A 21385-nucleotide genomic window follows, 5' to 3' on the forward strand; every position below is an offset into this window, starting at 1 on the left:
GAATTTAAAGATGGCTCCAGGATTCTTTCTCCCTCGTGAACAACTCTATAAAATCAACTCCCCTTGAGTGTGGATGGGACTACAAATATGAGGGAATTTCATTCATGTGTTAGAGTACCAATCAGTTGGCTTTCAGTTAACCAAACAAGAAGTTATCCTGGGTGGCACTATTTAATCAGGTGAGGCCTTCAAAAGAAGACCAGCCCCCAGCTCCCACAAAAGACCTTAAGTTAATAGAAAGAATTCAGAAATAATTGAACAGAGAGATCACTCTCCTGATATCCTGGAAGAAAGAAAATCAAATAACCATGTTGTGAGAGAAGAGGGTTATGTGTCATGGGCCTGAGGGTGACCTCTAGGAGCTGAGAGTGGTTCCTGGTCAATAGTCAGCAAGAAAACAGGGCTTAATCATACAAAAACAAGAAATAAATTCTGCCAACAACCAGTGATCTTGGAAAAGGATCCTTAGCCTCCAGTGAGGTCAGAGTTCTGGCTGACAACTTGATTGCTGCTGTATAAGACCCTAAGCAGAAGACCCAGATAACTCATACCTGAACTCCTAAACCATGGTAACTAAGAGAAAATAAGTTGGTGTTGTTTTAAGTTTATGATAATTTGTTATACAACAATAGAAAACTAATATATCTTCATTCATCCTTTTTTTCTTTTTATTGATAATGGTTATCTAAATGGAGACCAAAAAGTCTGATTAAAAGTTTTAAGCCTCATATATTTTTTCTAAACTCAATATTCTATTGTAAATGTATTCTCTAAGGTCACCACTGGCCTCCTAATTACCAAATCCAATCACTATTTTATGAATTTCATTCTCTTTCATCTTTTGGAAACATTTAAAATCAATGCCCACATTCTTCCTAAGATTGTTTTTAAACCTAAATATTTTCTATTTGGACATTTCTTCAAATTCTAAACTTTATTTTGTTTTTTAGATTTTATTTATTTATTTGACAGAGACAGAAGGGCACAAGCAGGGGAGCGGCAGGCAGGGGGATAGAAAAGCAGGCTCCCCACTGAGCAAGGAGCCCAATGTGGGGCTCAATTCCAGGACCCTGGGACCATGACTTGAGCTGAAGCTAGATGTTTAACCAACTAAGCCACCCAGACACCCCTCAAATTCTAAAATTTAAAATAAAGTGAGTTTATAACCTCCTTGTGGAATTTGGGATATTTTAAACAATTGTAGTCCTCTTGCTTATCCATGATATAAACTGAAGAAATTTTCTGCTACCCCTCAACACCATAACCTACATCTACCTTTCTCAAAAACACACATTTTTTAAAACCAACTTATCTTAAAATCAACCATGCTCCTTTTCCTCTAATTTTGAATTATTTCACTGTCTTCCTATATTTTGGAAAAACGTAGTAGACTCTGTAATTTTCCACATTATATTCCTGTTCCTTATAGAATGTATATCTCTTTCCTTATGCAGATTACTTTGTTTTTTGGGCACTTAATAACCCAAATAAGTGAGTCCTTTTCCCAAGTAAGAAGATTTATAATTTGCTTTAGTCCAACAAAATACAATCATAGTGTAAAGTCCCCAAATTTAGATTAATATAACTATTAAAAATTTTCTCACAGTCTTTTGGGAGCCAAATTTCAGAAGTCAGATCATCTCATAAGACCATTTTAGAGTCCAAAGGCCAGAACACAAACAAACTCCTACCTGTCATTCTGTTGACCAAAGTTGGCCCTGGCATCTCCCCTGATTAGGATTATTAGAGATATCAAGTATACTTGATTATCTCCAAAGATATTACTTAAAAGCAAAAAAATGTTTATGATTTGTTTAGACTGGATCAATAACAAGGTCAAAATAGATGTTTCATTGCTCAAAATATGGTTCAAGTTGTGCAGGGCTGGAGGTAGGCCTGGGGGGAAGGAGTTGGGTAAAAACCATGGATACGTGGAAATGATGACAGGATAACATTAAAAACAACTTAAACCTTGGTACTATAAGGCATAATCTCAGGGAGAAAAAAATCACTGATCTGAAGAGCAGGGATATTGGCTTAATTTGGTGGCTCCCTATACTACACTCAAGGAACATGCCTGTCAAAACAATCAGAATTTTAAATTTGCATGTCAGGATAACCTTGTTCCTGACCCAAGCTTGGCCAGGAGTCACTATTTCAATAATTAGGCTGTCACTTTCATTCTGCATCACATCTTAGTTTGAAAAAACTATACATCCAAAAAGACCCCACAGTTTATTTCAGGGCTCTCCTTCTGACAGCCCTAGGCTCTCCTTAGTACTTACTAGTGGATTTTTTTTCTTTTACCAACTACTAATACTTCTTTGGCTTCTGTCATTATTATCTTTCTCTGTAAGACAGAAGGTTGGATAGGAGACTAAGGTTAGATTGTGGAAGAGGTTGCCTGAAATATAAGGCTGGGATTTTATTATAGTCATTGTAGGCTCTTGAGCAGCCAAAAGACAAGTGCAACCAAGGGTTAAAGAATGACTGGTGTGAAGAATAATTTTAATTTCTTTTAAAAAAGAATAACCGGTGTGGCAGTAATGTGTAAGATGATTTTGAGGCAAAAAGGCCTGAAATTAATAGGGTATGAAAAACCTCTCCAGGAATTACAAACAGTTCAGCATGGCTAAAATACAAGGTGCATGTAGAAAATAGGTAATTATGTCATCTATGTATGAGGTAAGGAGAGCCAGAAGCGAAGAAATAGTACCAGTAATGAAAGAGAATGAAGAAAACAAAGAGTAAAATGTAGTATCAGATAGTCATTTAAAAGAAATTAAGGCTTGTTAGATACTTTGCAGGATAGATGTCATGTATTAGCCGAGATATGGATGGATGTATTGTTGGCCCTGCAACCCTAACACCATATGATCAAGCATGAGGGGCATCTCATAGGAAAGATGACAAAAAGGAAACAACAAATATGACTTTAGAAGTTTCTCTGTTAGAAGATCTAAAGAATGGCCATAGCAAGAGATGTTATAACTTGTTATTATATACCAAAAGGGGTAAGGCCACTGAGAAAATGTCCTAGAAAGTGGGACGACTTTACATCATAAGATTAGCAGTTAGTTTAGAAACCACTGTCAAAGCTAGAACTTTTGTGTTGCCTTTAGAGGCCCTGGCCAAATTTGTATCCTGAGAACAGCTAATATAATCAAAGAGGAATGGGGTATTTCTCTCAGATGTTCACTGAAAACTCAGGGAACAACTACTAGTTTTAAATCAAGCTTGCAAACATTAGTTGCATTATTGAAAATATTATTTAAAAACCAGGCTTTTGTCCATGTTCCTCTTCACTAAAGCCATAGATCTCTCATCTTACTTGCTCTTTTGTTCCTAAGATTAAACAAGGGAAAAAAATTCCTTTAAACCAAGGAAAATGATACCCTACCCTTCATAGATTTCTAGAATGGCAAACTGAAAGGAAATTCGGAGACATATAATATAAACCTATTGAAATGAAGATAAGTGAAGAGATCGTAGGGAGGAAGTAATTTACTCAAGTTTGCACAATTAATCATCCACGATAGCCCAGGGTATGATCCAGGTCTTGGGCCTATCAGTCCTACAAACTTTCCACCATGTTCATTGTCTTTCTCCATGCAAGGATTCCCTCTGATTTTGGTAAAACATCACTAAAAGCTTATAGAAAATTGATTAATTCAAACCAACTGATATTAAAAACACACTGAACTGTTCACAGCATGAAATACAGAAAGAATAAGACTTGGTTATTGCTCTTTAGGTCTAGTGGAATTGGGATGGGAATTATGACTATGACACAAAACAATAAATGAAAATTATCAAGAAAGTAAAAACAAAACACTGCAGGACATCAATGGAGAAATGTACTAAATTGGATTGAAAGGAAGAAGAATGGTTTTTTGTTTGACCGGAAATAAAAGAAGAAGTACTATTACTACCTTCACTTAATAGAAGACACCAGCCAAGGTAGGTAGATCCCCAGCTCTACCCAGACCACACTTAGTACAAAATGTGTAAGTCATTCTTGTTTATAGGTAGTTCCAGTGCAGCAACAATAAAGAGTATCATATGTGAATTGGGACCTTGTATTGTCAGATTATTTCTGAATCTCTTACTTCCCTCATTCACTGGAGCTTGCTTGACCAGGTTATAGGTTCATTGGAGGCTAAAGCTGAAGAAAGAATACACAAACACACACACACACACACACACGGATTTAAGGTGACCCAAACAAAATATCTAAATAAAACCTAAACTAAATAATTAAAATAAAAAATTGTATATCTACACTTTCACTTATTGGCCTGATGTCTACCCACCCAATCACCCAGATAAGAATGGTAGAATCCAATTTTAGCAGAAGCTAGTGCCAGAGACAAGAGTCCTCGAGGAAACTAGAAAAAAAAAAAAGGCAAAGAGTGAAAGTATTGAGTGCCTGCTATATGCAAAGCTCAGAATTTCTAAAAATAATAATAATAATAATAATAGAAGATATGTCAGAATCCCAAATTTGAGGAAACACTGTTGCCCAAACAATGTGACATGTAATCTCTTGTGCATGTACCGTGAACTAAACTATAACTGTACAACTACCATGGATATGGATAACTAGTACATTAGCCTGGTAAAACTACACTTCTCATAGATGGGTCTTAGAAGCTCAAAAACTTTCTTTCTCTTTCCACACTAGGAAAAAATATAAGCTTTGACTAAACACAAAATTGTGACAGAGTAAAGTTAATTTTCTCCATAGATGAGTGAAATCATACAATTTTAGGCTCAGATTTTTTTCATTCAATATTCAGTCAGTATACCTTTATTGATTACAGATATCTAGGGCAAGCTAAACAAAAAAGAAAATTTATTGACTAAGTAAAAAAATAAAAAGCCAACTCAGTTTGACTAGTTCCTCACCTGCAGCCCATACTTCACCCAGACTGCTAGTAGTAAGTTACCTATAACAATTCCTTATTGGGAAAAGAAGGGAAATTCAGAAAGGGAAAATAAATTGGAGAGGATCTAAAAAATGGTTATTTGAATACAGAGTGGATTCATTATTATTTTTTTATTTTATTATTATCAGAGTGGATTCAAACAGCAATATTAGAGCTGTAGGTTCGTATTCCTACTTTTAAAACTTGTCTCCATTTTATATTTTTAATTTCCTTTATTTTCCATTTGATTTTTTTTCTGCAGAATTCCTTTAGAAAAGTCTGGTGTGTTGATACTTGCTCAGGATAAACTGAAAGATATTTATTTTTTGGTACTTAGGCCACAGATAAATGAAAAGTGGCCAGCCTATGTGGTGCCCACATTCAGGGATGAAAATTGCCATAGGGAAATAAAAATTGGGGAAGGGGGGGGTGTTCAGGTTGCTACCATTTCACAAAAGCCCTTATTTGTTTATTTCTTGGAGATTTGTTACACTTCATTAGATTTTCTGATATAGTTTAATTGAAGAGAAGAAGCATATACTCATGAAAATTTAACAATACAAACTATAAAACAGTTGATTTCTGAAGGCATATAAATATGCCAAATTAATGATATAAACAATAACTGATACTGTGAGATTTTAGGGAAAAGGGCCCAAGATATTCTAATCTATAATTCCTTCAAGAAAAACTGTCCATAAGCCATTCCAGATATATATATTTGATATTTTTAATGTTCTAATGCTTTTTCCTAAAAAAACAGACCCTTATATATGAACTTCCAAATTATTTTTCCTTTGAACTTATTAACAAACATTTTAGAAGAGAAAATAGGAGAAATATCATGGTTTCATAGAGAGGAGAGTATTTTTATAATCCTGGGTTCATCTTTAGACACAGAAGCTACTTGCACACAGCAACAAAAATTTGTGATCAGCCCTGGTCCATACTCAAAGTTCCACCCCCATCCCCTGGGGATGTAAAAATGATAGTAGAAGAAAGAAGGAGGCATGGAAGGAATCAAATAACTAGACCTAAATCTGTCAGTAAAGCTGTGATGTCCCATGACACACCCTGGATCTGTACTTAAGGCCACTAAGTTCCCATGACCCTTCTGGACTCCTTCTAAGGTCACTGACTTTCTTTTCAATCTTGTGATTTCATTTTAGGCTTCATCTGAAATTACATCATAAAAAGCACTGACCACTAACTAGGAACATTCGTGAAAGGCACTGCAGTGTCAGAAAGAGGTATGGTTCCACTTTCCAAATCAATCTTGTTTCTTCAACTTGCAAATTATCTTAACAAAGTAACTTCCTTTGTCATCTGCACAAAAAAATTAATTTTCTGTTTATTGTTTGTTTATATTGATCAATTAATAGCCCATTTTCTTTGTTCTAAGATAGTTCTTACCATACTATATTATAAGTTTTCCATACTTCTGAGTTATCACCCCCCACCCAGACTTTGAGCTGCTTGAAGGCAGGGATAGGAATTAGGTATCTCTGAATTCATATAGTGTGGGTCTCATTATTTGGGGATCACAGTAAATTCTATAAAAATAAATTAAATGCTGTCTAAGATAAGCAAAGCCATAATTTGTGAAATGAGTGGCTTAGACTACATGACCTCTATCCTTCTATGAGTCATTACTTGTTTGAACGTTTTAGAATTTTCTTTTTATGACCTAATACAAGTCATTGATTTGACTTAGTTATAAATAAACAGTTGAACTTAAGATACCAACATTACTAGGAAAGTTTATTTTGGTTTGTAAGGACTGGAAAATTTATTAATGGGACTAATGACCATCTGCTGTCCATTAATTTATCAATTTTATTTGGCACCTTTTATTCAAAGATCTGGAATGTCAAATTTATAATATTTAACACAAAAACAAATAAATGATTATTCCATGTCAAGATATAATATTTTTCAATCTTACAGTTAGCATTACGATTTAGTTCCTTCCTTAATACCTTAAGAAGCAACTTTAGGCGCTGAGGCTGGAAAGATTTTAAATGATACTGGAATGCAAAGATAACTCTAAGTGGTTTTGAATGATAAATAATAATTTTAAATGACAAACTTGTTCATCATTCATGTATTCATTCACTCAGTTAGCATTTGTTGAACACTTATGATCAAAGTACGTATGTCTTAGCCTTGTGTGACATGCCTTCTTATATATCAACCAGATAGTCTATAAGGGAAGATAACATATACATACAAATCATTGATCTGAAAGAGAAATTTAGAGTTCTCTAGAAGGGAAAATGATAGAAATTACTGTGGAAGGAGAATGAGGAAAGTCTTAAAGTCTTCACACCCAAAAAGGGTGTAATTCGAGTTTGTGCATATACCTAGATGGTGGAAAGAGTATTTTAGGCAAGAGAAATGGCATGGAAAAAAGTCAGGTGAGAAAACATGTAGCACATGTCCCTAGCATAGTATAATAGTTGTTTCATTGAATTATAGGGTGTGCAAAGAAGAAAAGTGAGAGAGAAGCTAGGAAAATTTAGTTGAAACTAGGCTATAGAGAGCCTTAAATACCATGCCAAGAAGTTTGGATTTTATTCTGAAAGCCCTCAGGGACCACTGAAGTTTTTAGAACAGAATATGATAGAGCTGGAAGAAGCCCCAGTATATGGACAATTTACCTAGAGCTTTTAGAAAGATGTTGTGGGGATTGATAGTGATAGGAAAGACAGATGGTAATTAATCTAACACCTTTCAAGTGTAGTTCTCAAAGGGTATAGCAAAAAAAAAAAAAAAAACCTCAACAGCGCCATCTAGTGCCTCATCATAACTGCACAATTTGTGGAAAACCTAGCAACAGGGCTAACAGAGAAAGACTTAAGTTTAGGCAGTTTCCCTCTTTTCCACAATTGCACTTGAGTTCAGGGAACCAATGGTGACAGAGGCAGGTAACTGGAAAGCAAACTGAAAAATAATGCAGAAGTTGGGAATAGTCAACTCATTTATCTCTTTGACCTTAGGTATCCACCCTCAGAATGATTCATCCTCAATTTTTTGTCATATACCAACAGTCCTTGGTGAAAAATTATGACATTTTTCAATTAAAGGAAAAAATGAAACAACTAGCTAAGTAGTTAGCAGTAGTAAACCTGGAAGTTATATCCCACCTACAACCACTCCCATAGCTGTTCGTTTCATTATTTCTAATTCAGGGACAAGATCAATCCCCTCCATTGTTGGGAGTTCTTGCATGTTCAAGCAGTCTTGCCACCTTACAAACCCCAACTTTCTTTTACTCGGGAGAAAGAACTGTGTAAAACCAAGAAATCAGACTTTAATCAAAGATTATCCACACAAAAAAAAGGTTATCCACCATATTCTATATTGATGAGTTGCTCCCACTTTCTTAAAGAATTAAAGAATCTGGAGGAACACTAGAAATTATTTTCACATTGTCTCATCCCTAGGCCTAGAGCTATCTGATCAGAGCTTGTTTAATGCCTTAATTGACTATCTTGATATAGTTTAACTAACCTAGACCAAGTAACAACCTCTTGGTATGAAAGAAATGACCATGCATTATTGAATAGTATGGCTTTGAGAGTGAGTCTAGGAAGAAAGCAAGAATAAACAGCTGTAACAATATCCTTACCCAGAAAGTATATTTTAAATAGTTATGTTACATCTTTCCTCAGGGCCTTAACTTATGGTGCAGATTTTTTTAATTTTTTTTTTTACCACTTTGGAACTTATTTCCCTCATTAAAACAATTAAATGAGCATCAACCAGCAGATGTTACCTAGGAAGCCCTTTTCTTGAAGAAACCAAGTATTTTCTTTTTTTTTTTTCCTTTAAGATTTTATTTAATTATTTGACAGACAGAAATCACAAGTAGGCAGACAGGCAGGCAGAGAGAAGGGAGGAAGTAGGCTCCCTGCTGAGCAGAGGGGTACAATTCGGGTCTCAATCCCAGGACCCTGGGATCATGACCGGAGCCGAAGGCAGAGGCTTTAACCCACTGAGCCACTCAGGCTCCTCTGGGAACTGAGTATTTTCACCTAGATTTTATTCTCCAAGAAAATTCAATGCTCTTCCAATACATAGATGATGATAGATAGATAGCTGTAGATAGATAGATGGATATATGGATATTTATATTTATGAAAAATGACTATCATTAAAGATTTTATCTAATAGAAAAACTCAGTTAAAAAGGAAGATTTACAGAATAGCCTAGAGTAATATGACTTAAAGGAAAAGCAGAGCTATCCTGGCTAGTCCATTAAACAAACTTGGGTGGGAAAGGAGGGAAAAAGAGTTTTCTTGATGCCTATAGGACCCAAACCCTTCTCCTGGAAGCAAGGTGCTGCTGAATCCCTCTTTATTGCCCCACCATCTCTGATTCCTGCCAGGGTCAAAAAGTATATATATGACAATATAAAATGAAATCTTAATAAGCCCTGTAATTTATTGTCTAATAAAAATTGACAAGGATATATACATATATATGTATGTATATATATATATATATGTATGTATATATATATATATATATATATTTTAGGTACCAAGGAGACAGTCCTAGAGAAACATGGATGGAGTCGGGAATCTGACATTATCTGCTGCCAATAACAACACGTGCAATGACACTATTGATGACTTCCGCAATCAAGTGTATTCCACCTTGTACTCTATGATCTCTGTTGTGGGTTTCTTTGGAAATAGCTTTGTGCTCTACGTCCTCATAAAAACATATCACAAGAAGTCAGCTTTCCAAGTATACATGATTAATTTAGCAGTAGCAGATCTACTGTGTGTGTGTACACTGCCTCTCCGTGTAGTCTATTATGTTCACAAAGGCATTTGGCTTTTTGGTGACTTTTTGTGCCGTCTCAGCACCTATGCCTTGTATGTCAACCTCTATTGTAGTATCTTCTTTATGACAGCCATGAGCTTTTTCCGGTGTATTGCAATTGTTTTTCCAGTACAGAACATTAATTTGATTACACAGAAGAAAGCCAGGTTTGTATGTGTTAGCATTTGGATTTTTGTGATTTTGACCAGTTCTCCATTTCTTATGTCCAAAACTTACAAAGATGAGAAAAACAATACCAAGTGCTTTGAGCCTCCACAGGACAATCAAGCTAAAAATTATGTTTTGGTCTTGCATTATGTGTCATTGTTTATTGGATTTATCATTCCTTTTGTTATTATAATTGTATGTTACACAATGATCATTTTAACCTTACTTAAAAATTCACTGAAGAAAAATCTATCAAGCCGCAAAAAAGCTGTAGGAATGATCATAGTTGTGACAGCTGCCTTTTTGATTAGCTTCATGCCATATCATATTCAACGCACCATCCACCTTCATTTTTTACACAATGAAACTAAACCTTGTGATTCTGTTCTTAGAATGCAAAAGTCAGTGGTCATAACCTTGTCTCTGGCTGCATCAAATTGTTGCTTTGACCCTCTCTTATATTTCTTTTCAGGGGGGAGCTTTAGGAGAAGACTGTCTACATTTAGAAAGCATTCCTTTTCCAGTGTGACTTATGTAACCAAGAAAAAGGGCTCTTTGCCAGAAAAAGGAGAAGAAACATGTAGAGAATAATTTAAATCCATTTCCAATGAAAATCATTGAAAAAAGTTTCCCAAATATTACCTCAAATTATCTACAAAAAATGAGTATTTCCATTAATAATTTATAAGTACCTAACTGCATGTATTCCTATAAATATATCTCATTTATGAATCCACACTGTTAAAGGTCCTAAGGATATTTTAAGTTTTAAAAATTCAGCCCACAACTATTTTTTTAAGATTTTTTTATTTATTTATTTGACAGACAGAGATCACAAGTAGGCAGAAAGGCAGGCAGAGAGAGAGGAAGGGAAGCAAGCTCCCTGCTGAGCAGAGAGCCTGATACAGGGCTTGATCCCAGGACCCTGGGATCATGACCTGTACTGAAGGCAGAGGCTTTAACCCACTGAGCCACCCAGACACCCCTCAGTCCACAACTATTAACTAAATTATAAGTCGTTTTTTGATCATTCACTGAAAGGTGAAGAACATTTTTGTCTTGGCATTGTAAAAAATGGATCTGAGACCAAAGTTTTTTCCCTCAAATAAAAGCTTCACAAAGGATAAGAACTAGTCCTTTAAGATACAAAATTAGCAATTAGTCCCCAATCACTCTAACATATTCTTTTGCATGCGTGCCGTTAGATGAGAACTGGAATGATCCAGGAGTTACATAAAATGTCCTGTCACCCTCTTCCTTTGTAGTATTGAATGACTAGGCGAAGTAGGGCCATTTCTTCCAAAACAGAATATGCAAGTGCTAGAACACCCTAGTATGCAGCCAAATGGCCCTAAAGTTTCCAGGTTGCATATTGCAACCTGAGTAGTATGAACTTGGTCAAAAGCTAGTTTGTGTCCAATTTCCTTCTGCTCCTGACCCAGGCCCTCAAAAGAGAATGATGGAGTTTTTGTTGCTTATTGAAGTTCTTACAGGGAATTCTCTCCCTACAGTTCTTCCTTAAGAACCAAACAACTGACAGTCCCATATATGAACAGAAATAATTTAAAATTTATCTAAAGAAGAGGGAAAGGATTTTACTTTTCTACAGACTTATTGGGATCAAAACTACCTACAGTGGGTTTTTGAATAAAATCTGAACGTTGATACTATAAGTTGTTTTGGAAGAACTTATATTTATGTAACTATATCAGAGATTTTGCTCTATGACATGCACTTATGCATGGAAGTTAATTATAAGTTTTATTATTATTTTATACTTTTTCTTCTCTATTGGCAAGTAGATAGAAATATCAAGATGTTTATGTCGGGTTTTATATTACAGTGGAAGCTTTGTTCTTTAAACACACCAACTTGGTTGAGGCTGAAATATAATATTCATGGGCAAGCTTCTGCTGAAGTGTGGTCTGTTCCTTCACTCTGTGTTTCAAAAAGCATATTACCTCAGAGAAAATGATAATGGTGAAGAAAAAATCTATGAAAGGATTCTATCTGAATCTTCCATGTGTACGTTATTTCTATTTCACTTCTAATGTCGCAACCCTTTAGGAAAACACTCAAAACAAAAAGAAAGAGGACCTCTAAGGCATAGTATATCTAATTGGTATCCATTTATTTTTAACATACCTGAGATTTGGCAGTATCTACATTTTATCCTATACCATTTTTTTCCCTGTTTGAGGTGAAGATCAAACATAATACCTATCAAAACATTAAGTCCTCATTTCTCGTGTTCTTAGCTTTCTGCTATTCCATAAGTATAGTGTAATGGAAGAGCACTACATTGGAAGCCGAAGACCTGGTTGCTAATCTGGTCTCTAGTACTTACTAGTGGTGTAACTTTAAGCAAGTGACATGAATTCTGATTTTCAACTTCTTCATTTGTAAAATGGTAATAAAAACACTTGTCTTGCCTTTTTTTACAGGGCATTTTTGAAACTCAAATGTGATCATAACATACATATGTATATTAACATTCATATGTTAAAGTTTTACCTTTAATTCTACAGTACTTATAAATGGTTTTGTTACTTAAATATACCGATTCATATTTACAACATCGATTCTAAAGTTTGAAAGATTTAGAACAAAATATGGGCATAATTAAATTCTAATGCAAATTTAGAAACCTTTTGTCTTACTTATTCCCACTTCTGTGTTTTCTTATGTTCTCACTTTTGCTAGCAGTCCCACTTTCTCCCACAGAGAAGCAAACCAACAATCTAACCACAAATTTGTTTTTATTCTTTAGATCATTTATGTTTATATCTTGTATGAAACTGTTTAATAATTATTTTCTAGTTTTTTCTTATGTGTAAGTATTTTCTCCCAAAGTGGACTTAACACTTTATGGAATTGTCAATTCCTTGAGGTTGAAAACTATGCCTTTAAATCAGGGTACTTAATTAATGACCTTTTATTCTGTTTTAAGTATTTTATTTATATCATCTCATTTAATGTTTATAATTGCCCTGTGATATATATACTATTCTTACTCCTATTTTTCTGATTTAAAAACTGAGACACAAAGAAATTAAGTAACTTGCCCTTTGTCAGACAGCTAGTAAGGATCAGAACTAGGATTCAAATCTAGGCAGTCTGACTCCAGAACTCAGTTTCTTAATTTGCTATGCTTTCCTGCTGAACCATTTTCTACCTTCAAAATAAGGAGTAAAAGTGAAGGTTTTTTTAAATGATTTATTTGTTTATTTTACAAAACAGGTTTAAATAACTATATGCTTAATTTTTTAGATACATGAACACAAGTACCCTGAACTAAAGCCTATGATTTTATTTGGAAAAACATCTTAAGAATATTATATACTATCCTAGAATATTGAATTTGAAGGACTTTAGTGTTTATAATTTCTAATGTCTATATAATACTCTATGGCATTACCATGCCACAGTCTTTACATACATTCCTTTGGTTTCTAATAGTCCTTTGAAAATACATCAGCTATTCCAGCTCATTTTCATTATACATTTGGTGTTTTTATTTTGTTCAGCCAAGAGTTTCAGCATTCAAAAAATAATGTCAAATATTAAGGCAATGCTTTGTATTTTATTCTCCAGAATAAACATAAATGGTTTTGTATACTCATATCAGACCATAAACTTGGTTCTCTTTGTTGTCAAAATATCCTGGCTTTCACTTTAATAATATGATTTTTCATTTTTAATTGACTTGTAAATGGTCTTTTGAGATAAATATATACTTCAATATCTAACTTTACTATCCCTTTAGTAACTACAACAGCAAAAAATTTAGAAGCTTTGAAGGTGATATTGGACTTCAGAGCAATGTAAATTTGTGGGCCTTTTTCAGTAAGCACCACTGCACCAGAGGTAGGAAAAGAAGCACACTTATTTTATTCTTCATGTGCACAACCTGGGTTAGAATGCCTTTGTCTGATACTAAAGGAGCAAAATTGGGGAGAGCTTGGGAAGATAGCAGAGTAAGAGGATCCTAAGTTCACATGCTCCCATGAATACAAGTAAATAACAGCCATATCATTGCAATTAACCCAGAAAGCAAACTGGCAGAACAGATTCTCCACACCTAACTGTAGAAAGAAGGTCACATCAAAAATGGTGACAGAGGCAAAGACCCCTTTGGTAACAAAACTTCTGGTGAGACTAACTACAAATGGGAGGTGTACCATAATTTCAAAGAAGGGAGAGGAACATCCCCCAAGCCAGGGACCCCAGACATGAGGAACCTGTAATGGGAAGACAAGTCCACTTAACATTTGGCTTTGTAAACAAGTGGGACTTAACTTCATGAGTTGTTACACTCAGTGGGGCTTGACTTCAGGTACTTTAAAAATCACCAGGCTCAGCTCTGGGAAAGCTGGAAGGAAGAAAATGAATCCCTGCCCTTAAAGAAACAACATAATAAACAATTCTGGCAAGATAGAACATAGAAGCAGCTGGTTGGTGGTTGAAAACAGCTGGATATATGAAAAAGTGATTTATTTACTAAACTGAGAACATTCACTGGGGTGGGGGCAAGGATCTTAAAGAGATTTATCCAAGAACAAAAAAGCTGGCAGACACCATTTCTGTAACCCACCTCCAACCATGATACCCAGATACCTTCAGGAACCAGCATAAACAGTTCCCACATAGCTTACTAACACCAAGATCATCCCACCTATGGTCTCCTACAGACTTGCCCCATCCAACCCAACCCACTTGGCAGGAGTTCCTCCAAAGTATCTGTGGCCAGTTCTCATCCAATAAGCCCCAGAGGTAACTAGTACCACTCCAAAGTGATACTTGCCTGTCCTGGAAAAAGAGGAAGATAACATCCCACACCAGTTCAACTACACCCCCAGTAGTGGTCTGAGCAGACACCTGAACTGACTGTTGGCCCTGCCACAAAAAAAAAAAAAAAAAAAAAAAAAAAAAAAAAAAAAAAAAAAAAAAAAACACCTCACAGAAGGAAGCATAAGGAGAGAACACTGTAGTTCAAAGTCACTGAAAACTCAGCAGATCTACTGAGACAAACATGTGGTCTGACAGCAGGACCTGCCCACCAAGAAAATCCTCTCAGGAGACAACACAGCAACACCCTTCAGTTCAATGCAACCTAAGCCTCAGCAAATGGCTGAGGGAAGACTTCTGGTCTGATGCAAATATAAGACCAAAGTGCCTCAGACTGGCCCCTTAAAAGCACAGGGGACAAACCATGCTTGCAACAGCACAAAGAGCCATTGCAGCTGAGTGGACTGAAGGCAAACACAACTTAAACAGAGTAGTGCACATGCAGCACACATAGAAGACAACACTGAAGCACCTGGTTCTGGTGAACAGGGAACATGAAACTACAGAGCACTACAGGACCTCTTCTTCCCAAGGCCAATAGTTTCAAGATCTGAAGATGTAGCTGATTTTCCAACCATAGAAACAAAGAGAAAGTAGATAAAATGAAGAGATAGAAGAAAATGTCCCAAATGAGAGAAAAGGAAAAAAAAACAACCAAAAAGCTAAATGAAAAAGAGATAAACAATATACCTGATAGAGAATTCAAAATAACGGTCATAAAGATACTAACTGGACTTGAGAAAAGAGTAGAGGATCTCAGCAAGACATTCAACAGAGATAGAAAATATTTTTAAAAATCAGAGATGAAGAATAGCAGAATTAACAATATATAAGAGAGAATATATAATAGACTAGAAAATGCACAAGAATGGATCAGTGAGAAGGAAGACAGAATAATGGAAAGCAATAAAACTGGACAGAAAAAAAATTAATTAATTAATTAAAATAGGTTAAGGTAAGTCAGCAAAATCAATCATAATAACATTTGCATTATAGACATACCAGAAAAGGAAGAGAGAGAAAGGGGGCAGAAAATTTATTTGAAGAAATGATAGCCGAAAATTTCCTTAATCTGAGAAGGAAAATAGACATCCAGATGCAGGAGGCTCAGAGAGCCCCTATCAAAATCAATCTAAGGAGCACCACTCGAAGATACATAGTAATTAAAATGGCAAAAGTAGTGATAAAGAGAGAATTTTTAAAAGCAGCAAGAGAAAACAGTTACATACAAAGGAAATCCTATAAGGCCATTAGCTAATTTTTTAGCAGAAAATTTGCAGGCCAGAAGGAAGTGTCATGATATATTCAAAGCACTGAAAGGAAAAAACCTGCAACAAAGAATATGCTATCCAACAAAGCTATCATTCAGAATAGAAGGAGAGAGGGCCCTGGGTGGCTCAGTGGGTTAAGCCGCTACCTTCGGCGCAGGTCATGATCTCAGGGTCCTGGGATCGAGTCCTGCATCAGGTTCTCTGCTCAGCAGGGAGCCTGCTTCCTTCTCTCTCTCTCTGCCTGCCTCTCTGCCTACTTGTAATCTCTCTCTGTCAAATAAATAAAGAAAAAAAAAAAGAATAGAAGGAGAGATAGTTTCCCAAATGAACAAAAATTAAAGGAGTTTATCACCACCAAACTAGTCTTACAAAAAACTGTAAAGATAATTCTTTAAGTGGAAAATAAAGACCATAATCAAGAGGAAGAAAATTGGGAAAGTAAAAAATTTCACTACATACCAGTATAATAAAAATAGTAGATTAATCAATTATAAAACCAGAATAGACATCAAAGCACAAAAGCAGCAAAATAAATCATATCTATAAAAATAACTCAAGGGCTTTAAAATATAAAAGGATGTAAAGTACATCATTGGGGGGCAGTAAAAAAAATTTAGTGCTTTTAGAATGGATTGAAACTTAATTGACCATCAAAATACAATAGACTGCTATATGCATAAGATGTTATATATCAACCTAATGGTAACCACAAATCAAAATTTGTAATAGAAATGCAAAAAAAGGAAAAGAAATGTGAAAAATCATATCACTAAAGAAAGCCGTTAAACTACAAGGGAAGAGAACAAGACATGAGTGGAACAGAGCACTACAAACCAATCATGAAACAAGTAACAAAATGGCAATAAGTACATACCTCTCAATAATTACTTTGAATGTAAATGCCTTAAATGTTCCAATCAAAAGTCATAGGGTGACTGAATGGATAAAAGAAAGTATAGGCAATAATCACTTTGACATCATCCATAGAAACATTTTTTTTCTAGATATGTCTCTTCTGTCAGGGGAATGAAATTCAAGATTAAACTACTGGAACTATACCAAAATAAAAAGCTTTTCAACAACAAAGAAAACCATTAACAATGCAAAAACACAATCTGCTGAATAAAAGATGACACATATAAATGATGGATCCAATAACAGATTACTATCCAAAATATAAAAAGAACTTATAGAACTCAACACCAAAAAAAAAAAAAAAGAGTCCAATTTAAAAATGGGCAGAAGAATTTTCAAAGTCATGGATGGAGCTAGAGTGTATTATGCTAAGCAAAACAAGCAAGTCAGAAAAAAGACAAATAATATGATTTCATTCCTACATGGAACTTAAGAAATAAAACTGAAGAACCTAGGGGAAGGGAGGAAAAAAGAGAGGAGGCAAACCATAAGAGACTCTTAACTCTAGAGCACAAACTGAGGGTTGATGGAGAGGAGGTGGGTGGGGGATGAGCTGAGTAGGTGATGGGTAGAAGAAAGGAATTTTGATGAGCACCAGATGTTATATACACTAAACACTACTTCCAAAACCAATATTATACTACATGTTAAATAACTAGAAATTAAATTAAAACTTTAAACAAACAAAAATAGAAGGTCCTTCCACTACTTGTCTGATTTATACTTATGAAGAATCTTGGAGAATAAAGAGAATATTTATAAATCAATATAAATAAATAATAATAAATAAATTAATGTAATTTTTTTAAATTTTTTATTTTTTATAAACATATATTTTTATCCCCAGGGGTACAGGTCTGTGAATCGCCAGGTTTACACACTTCACAGCACTCACCAAAGCACATACCCTCCCCAATGTCCATAACCCCACCCCCCTTCTCCCAACCCCCCCCAGCAACCCTCAGTTTGTTTTGTGAGATTAAGAGTCACTTACAGTTTGTCTCCCTCCCAATCCCATCTTGTGTCATTGATTCTTTTCCTATCCACTTAAGCCCCCATGTTGCATCACCACTTCCTCAAATCAGGGAGATCATATGATAGTTGTCTTTCTCTGCTTGACTTATTTCGCTAAGCATGATACGCTCTAGTTCCATCCATGTTGTCGCAAATGGCAAGATTTCATTTCTTTTGATGTCTGCATAGTATTCCATTCTGTATATATACCACCTCTTCTTGATCCATTCATCTGTTGATGGACATCTAGGTTCTTTCCATAGTTTGGCTATTGTGGATATTGCTGCTATAAACATACGGGTGCATGTGCCCCTTTGGATCACCACGTTTGTATCTTTAGGTTAAATACCCAGTAGTGCAATTGCTGGGTCATAGGGCAGTTCTATTTTCAACATTTTGAGGAACCTCCATGCTGTTTTCCAGAGTGGTTGCACCAGCTTGCGTTCCCACCAACAGTGTAGGAGGGTTTCCCTTTCTCTGCATCCGCGCCAGCATCTGTCATTTCCTGACTTGTAGATTTTAGACATTCTGACTGGAGTGAGGTGATATCTCATTGTGGTTTTGATTTGTATTTCCCTGATGCCGAGTGATATGGAACACTTTTTCATGTGTCTGTTGGCCATCTGGATGTCATCTTTGCAGAAATGTCTGTTCATGTCCTCTGCCCATTTCTTGATTGGATTATTTGTTCTTTGGGTGTTGAGTTTGCTAAGTTCTTTATAGATTTTGGACACTAGTCCTTTATCTGATATGTCGTTTGCAAATATCTTCTCCCATTCTGTCTGTTGTCTTTTGATTTTGTTAACTGTTTCCTTTGCTGTGCAAAAGCTTTTGATCTTGATGAAATCCCAATAGTTCATTTTTGCCCTTGCTTCCCTTGCCTTCGGCGATGTTCCTAGGAAGATACTGCTGTGCCTGAGGTCGAAGAGGATGCTGCCTGTGTTCTCCTCAAGGGTTTTGATGGTTTCCTTTCCCACATTGATGTCCTTCATCCATTTTGAGTCTATTTTTGTGTGTGGTGTAAGGAAATGGTCCAATTTCATTTTTCTGCATGTGGCTGTCCAACATTCCCAACACCATTTATAGAAGAGGCTGTCTTTTTTCAATTGGACATTCTTTCCTGCTTTGTCAAAGATTAGTTGACCATAGAGTTGAGGGTCTATTTCTGGGCTCTCTATTCTGTTCCGTTGATCTCTGTGTCTGTTTTTGTGCCAGTACCATGTTGTCTTGATGATGACAGCTTTGTAATAGAGCTTGAAGTCCGGAATTGTGATGCCACCAACTTTGGCTTTCTTTTTCAATATCCCCTTGGCTATTCGAGGTCTTTTCTGGTTCCATATAAATTTTAGAATTATTTCTTCCATTTCTTTGAAAAAGATGGATGGTACTTTGATAGGAATTGCATTAAATATGTAGATTGCTTTAGGTAGCATAGACATTTTCACAATATTTATTCTTCCAATCACGGAGCATGGAACATTTTTCCATTTCTTTGTGTCTTCCTCAATTTCTTTCATGAGTATTTTAAAGTTTTCTGAGTATAGATTCTTAGCCTCTTTGGTTAGGTTTATTCCTAGGTATCTTGTGATTTGGGGTGCAATTGTAAATGGGATTGACTCCTTAATTTCTCTTTCTTCTGTCTTGTTGTTGGTGTAGAGAAATGCAACTGATTTCTGTGCATTGATTTTATATCCTGACACTTTACTGAATGCCTGGACAAGTTCTAGCAGTTTTAGAGTGGAGACTTTTGGGTTTTCAACATATAGTATCATATCATCTGTGAAGAGTGATAATTTGACTTCTTCTTTGCCGATTTGGATGCCTTTAATTTCCTTTTGTTGTCTGATTGCTGAGGCTAGGACTTCTAGTACTATGTTGAATAGCGGTGGTGAAAATGGACATCCCTGCCGTGTTTCTGACCTTAGCAGAAAAGCTTTCCATTTTTCTCCATTGAGAATGATATTTGCGGTGGGTTTTTCATAGATGGCTTTGATGATATTGAGGTATGTGCCCTCTATCCCTACACTTTGAAGAGTTTTGATCAGGAAGGGATAATGTACTTTGTCAAATGCTTTTTCAGCATCTATTGAGAGTATCATATGGTTCTTGTTCTTTCTTTTATTGATGTGTTGTATCATATTGACTGATTTACAGATGTTGAACCAACCTTGCAGTCCTGGAATAAATCCCACTTGGTCATGATGAATAATCCTTTTAATGTACTGTTGAATCCTATTGGCTAGTATTTTGGTGAGAATTATTGCATCTCTATTCATCAGGGATATTGGTCTATAGCTCTCTTTTTTGATGGGATCCTTGTCTGGTTTTGGGATCAAGGTGATGCTGGCCTCATAAAATGAGTTTGGAAGTTCTCCTTCCATTTCTATTTTTTGGAACAGTTTCAGGAGAATAGGAATTAGTTCTTCTTTAAATGTTTGGTATAATTCCCCCGGGAAGCCGTCTGGCCCTGGGCTTTTGTTTGTTTGGAGATTTTTAATGACTGTTTCTATCTCCTTACTGGTTATGGGTCTGTTCAGGCTTTCTATTTCTTCCTGGTTTAGTTGTGGTCGTTTATACGTTTCTAGGAATGCATCCATTTCTTCCAGATTGTCAATTTTGTTGGCGTAGAGTTGCTCATAGTATGTGCTTATAATAGTTTGTATTTCTTTGGTGTTAGTTGTGATCTCTACTCTTTCATTCATGATTTTATTTATTTGCATCATTTCTCTTTTCTTTTTGATAAGTCTGGCCAGGGGTTTATCAATTTTATTAATTCTTCCAATGAACCAGCTCCTAATTTCATTGATTTCTTTTATTGTTTTTTTTTGGTTTCTATTTCATTGATTTCTGCTTTGACCTTTATGATTTCTCTTCTCCTGCTGGGCTTAGGGTTTCTTTCTTGTTCTTTCTCCAGCTCCTTTATGTGTAGGGTTAGGTTGTGTACCTGACACCTTTCTTGTTTCTTGAGAAAGGCTTGTACTGCTATATATTTTCCTCTCAGGACTGCCTTTGTTGTGTCCCACAGATTTTGAACTGTTGCATTTTCATTATCATTTGTTTCCATGATTTTTTTCAATTCTTCTTTAATTTCCCGGTTGACCCATTCATTCTTTAGAAGGATGCTGTTTAGTCTCCATGTATTTGGGTTCTTTTCAAACTTCTTTTTGTGGTTGAGTTCTAGCTTTAGAGCATTGTGGTCTGAAAATATGCAGGGAATGATCCCAGTCTTTTGATACTGGTTGAGTCCTGATTTAGGACCGAGGATGTGATCTATTCTGGAGAATGTTCCATGTGCACTAGAGAAGAATGTGTATACTGTTGCTTTGGGATGAAATGTTCTGAATATATCTGTGATGTCCATCTGGTCCAGTGTGTCGTTTAAGGCCTTTATTTCCTTGCTGATCTTT

The 21385-nt window shown here is 35.6% G+C and overlaps 1 protein-coding gene across 3 annotated transcripts in view; it reads left to right on the forward strand.

The window, feature by feature from the left end:
- Window positions 1-21385, forward strand: part of CYSLTR1 (cysteinyl leukotriene receptor 1) — a 56140-nt gene that overhangs the window by 26429 nt on the left and 8326 nt on the right. The window contains exons 2-4 of one of the 3 annotated variants that reach the window (XM_004777095.3): window positions 3755-3960; window positions 6098-6178; window positions 9472-10754. In XM_004777095.3, the coding sequence (XP_004777152.1) occupies window positions 9499-10521 (1023 nt within the window). In that variant the 5' untranslated portion in view covers window positions 3755-3960; window positions 6098-6178; window positions 9472-9498 and the 3' untranslated portion in view covers window positions 10522-10754. Of the gene's footprint in view, window positions 1-3754; window positions 3961-6097; window positions 6179-9471; window positions 10755-21385 lie in introns of those variants that run through there. The other 2 variants (XM_004777096.3, XR_001177034.2) reach the window with 2 other exon arrangements.

The sequence above is a fragment of the Mustela putorius genome, unplaced genomic scaffold (assembly GCF_011764305.1).
Source record: "Mustela putorius furo isolate JIRA1106 unplaced genomic scaffold, ASM1176430v1.1 tig00003862_pilon_pilon_pilon, whole genome shotgun sequence".
NCBI lineage: Eukaryota > Metazoa > Chordata > Mammalia > Carnivora > Mustelidae > Mustela > Mustela putorius.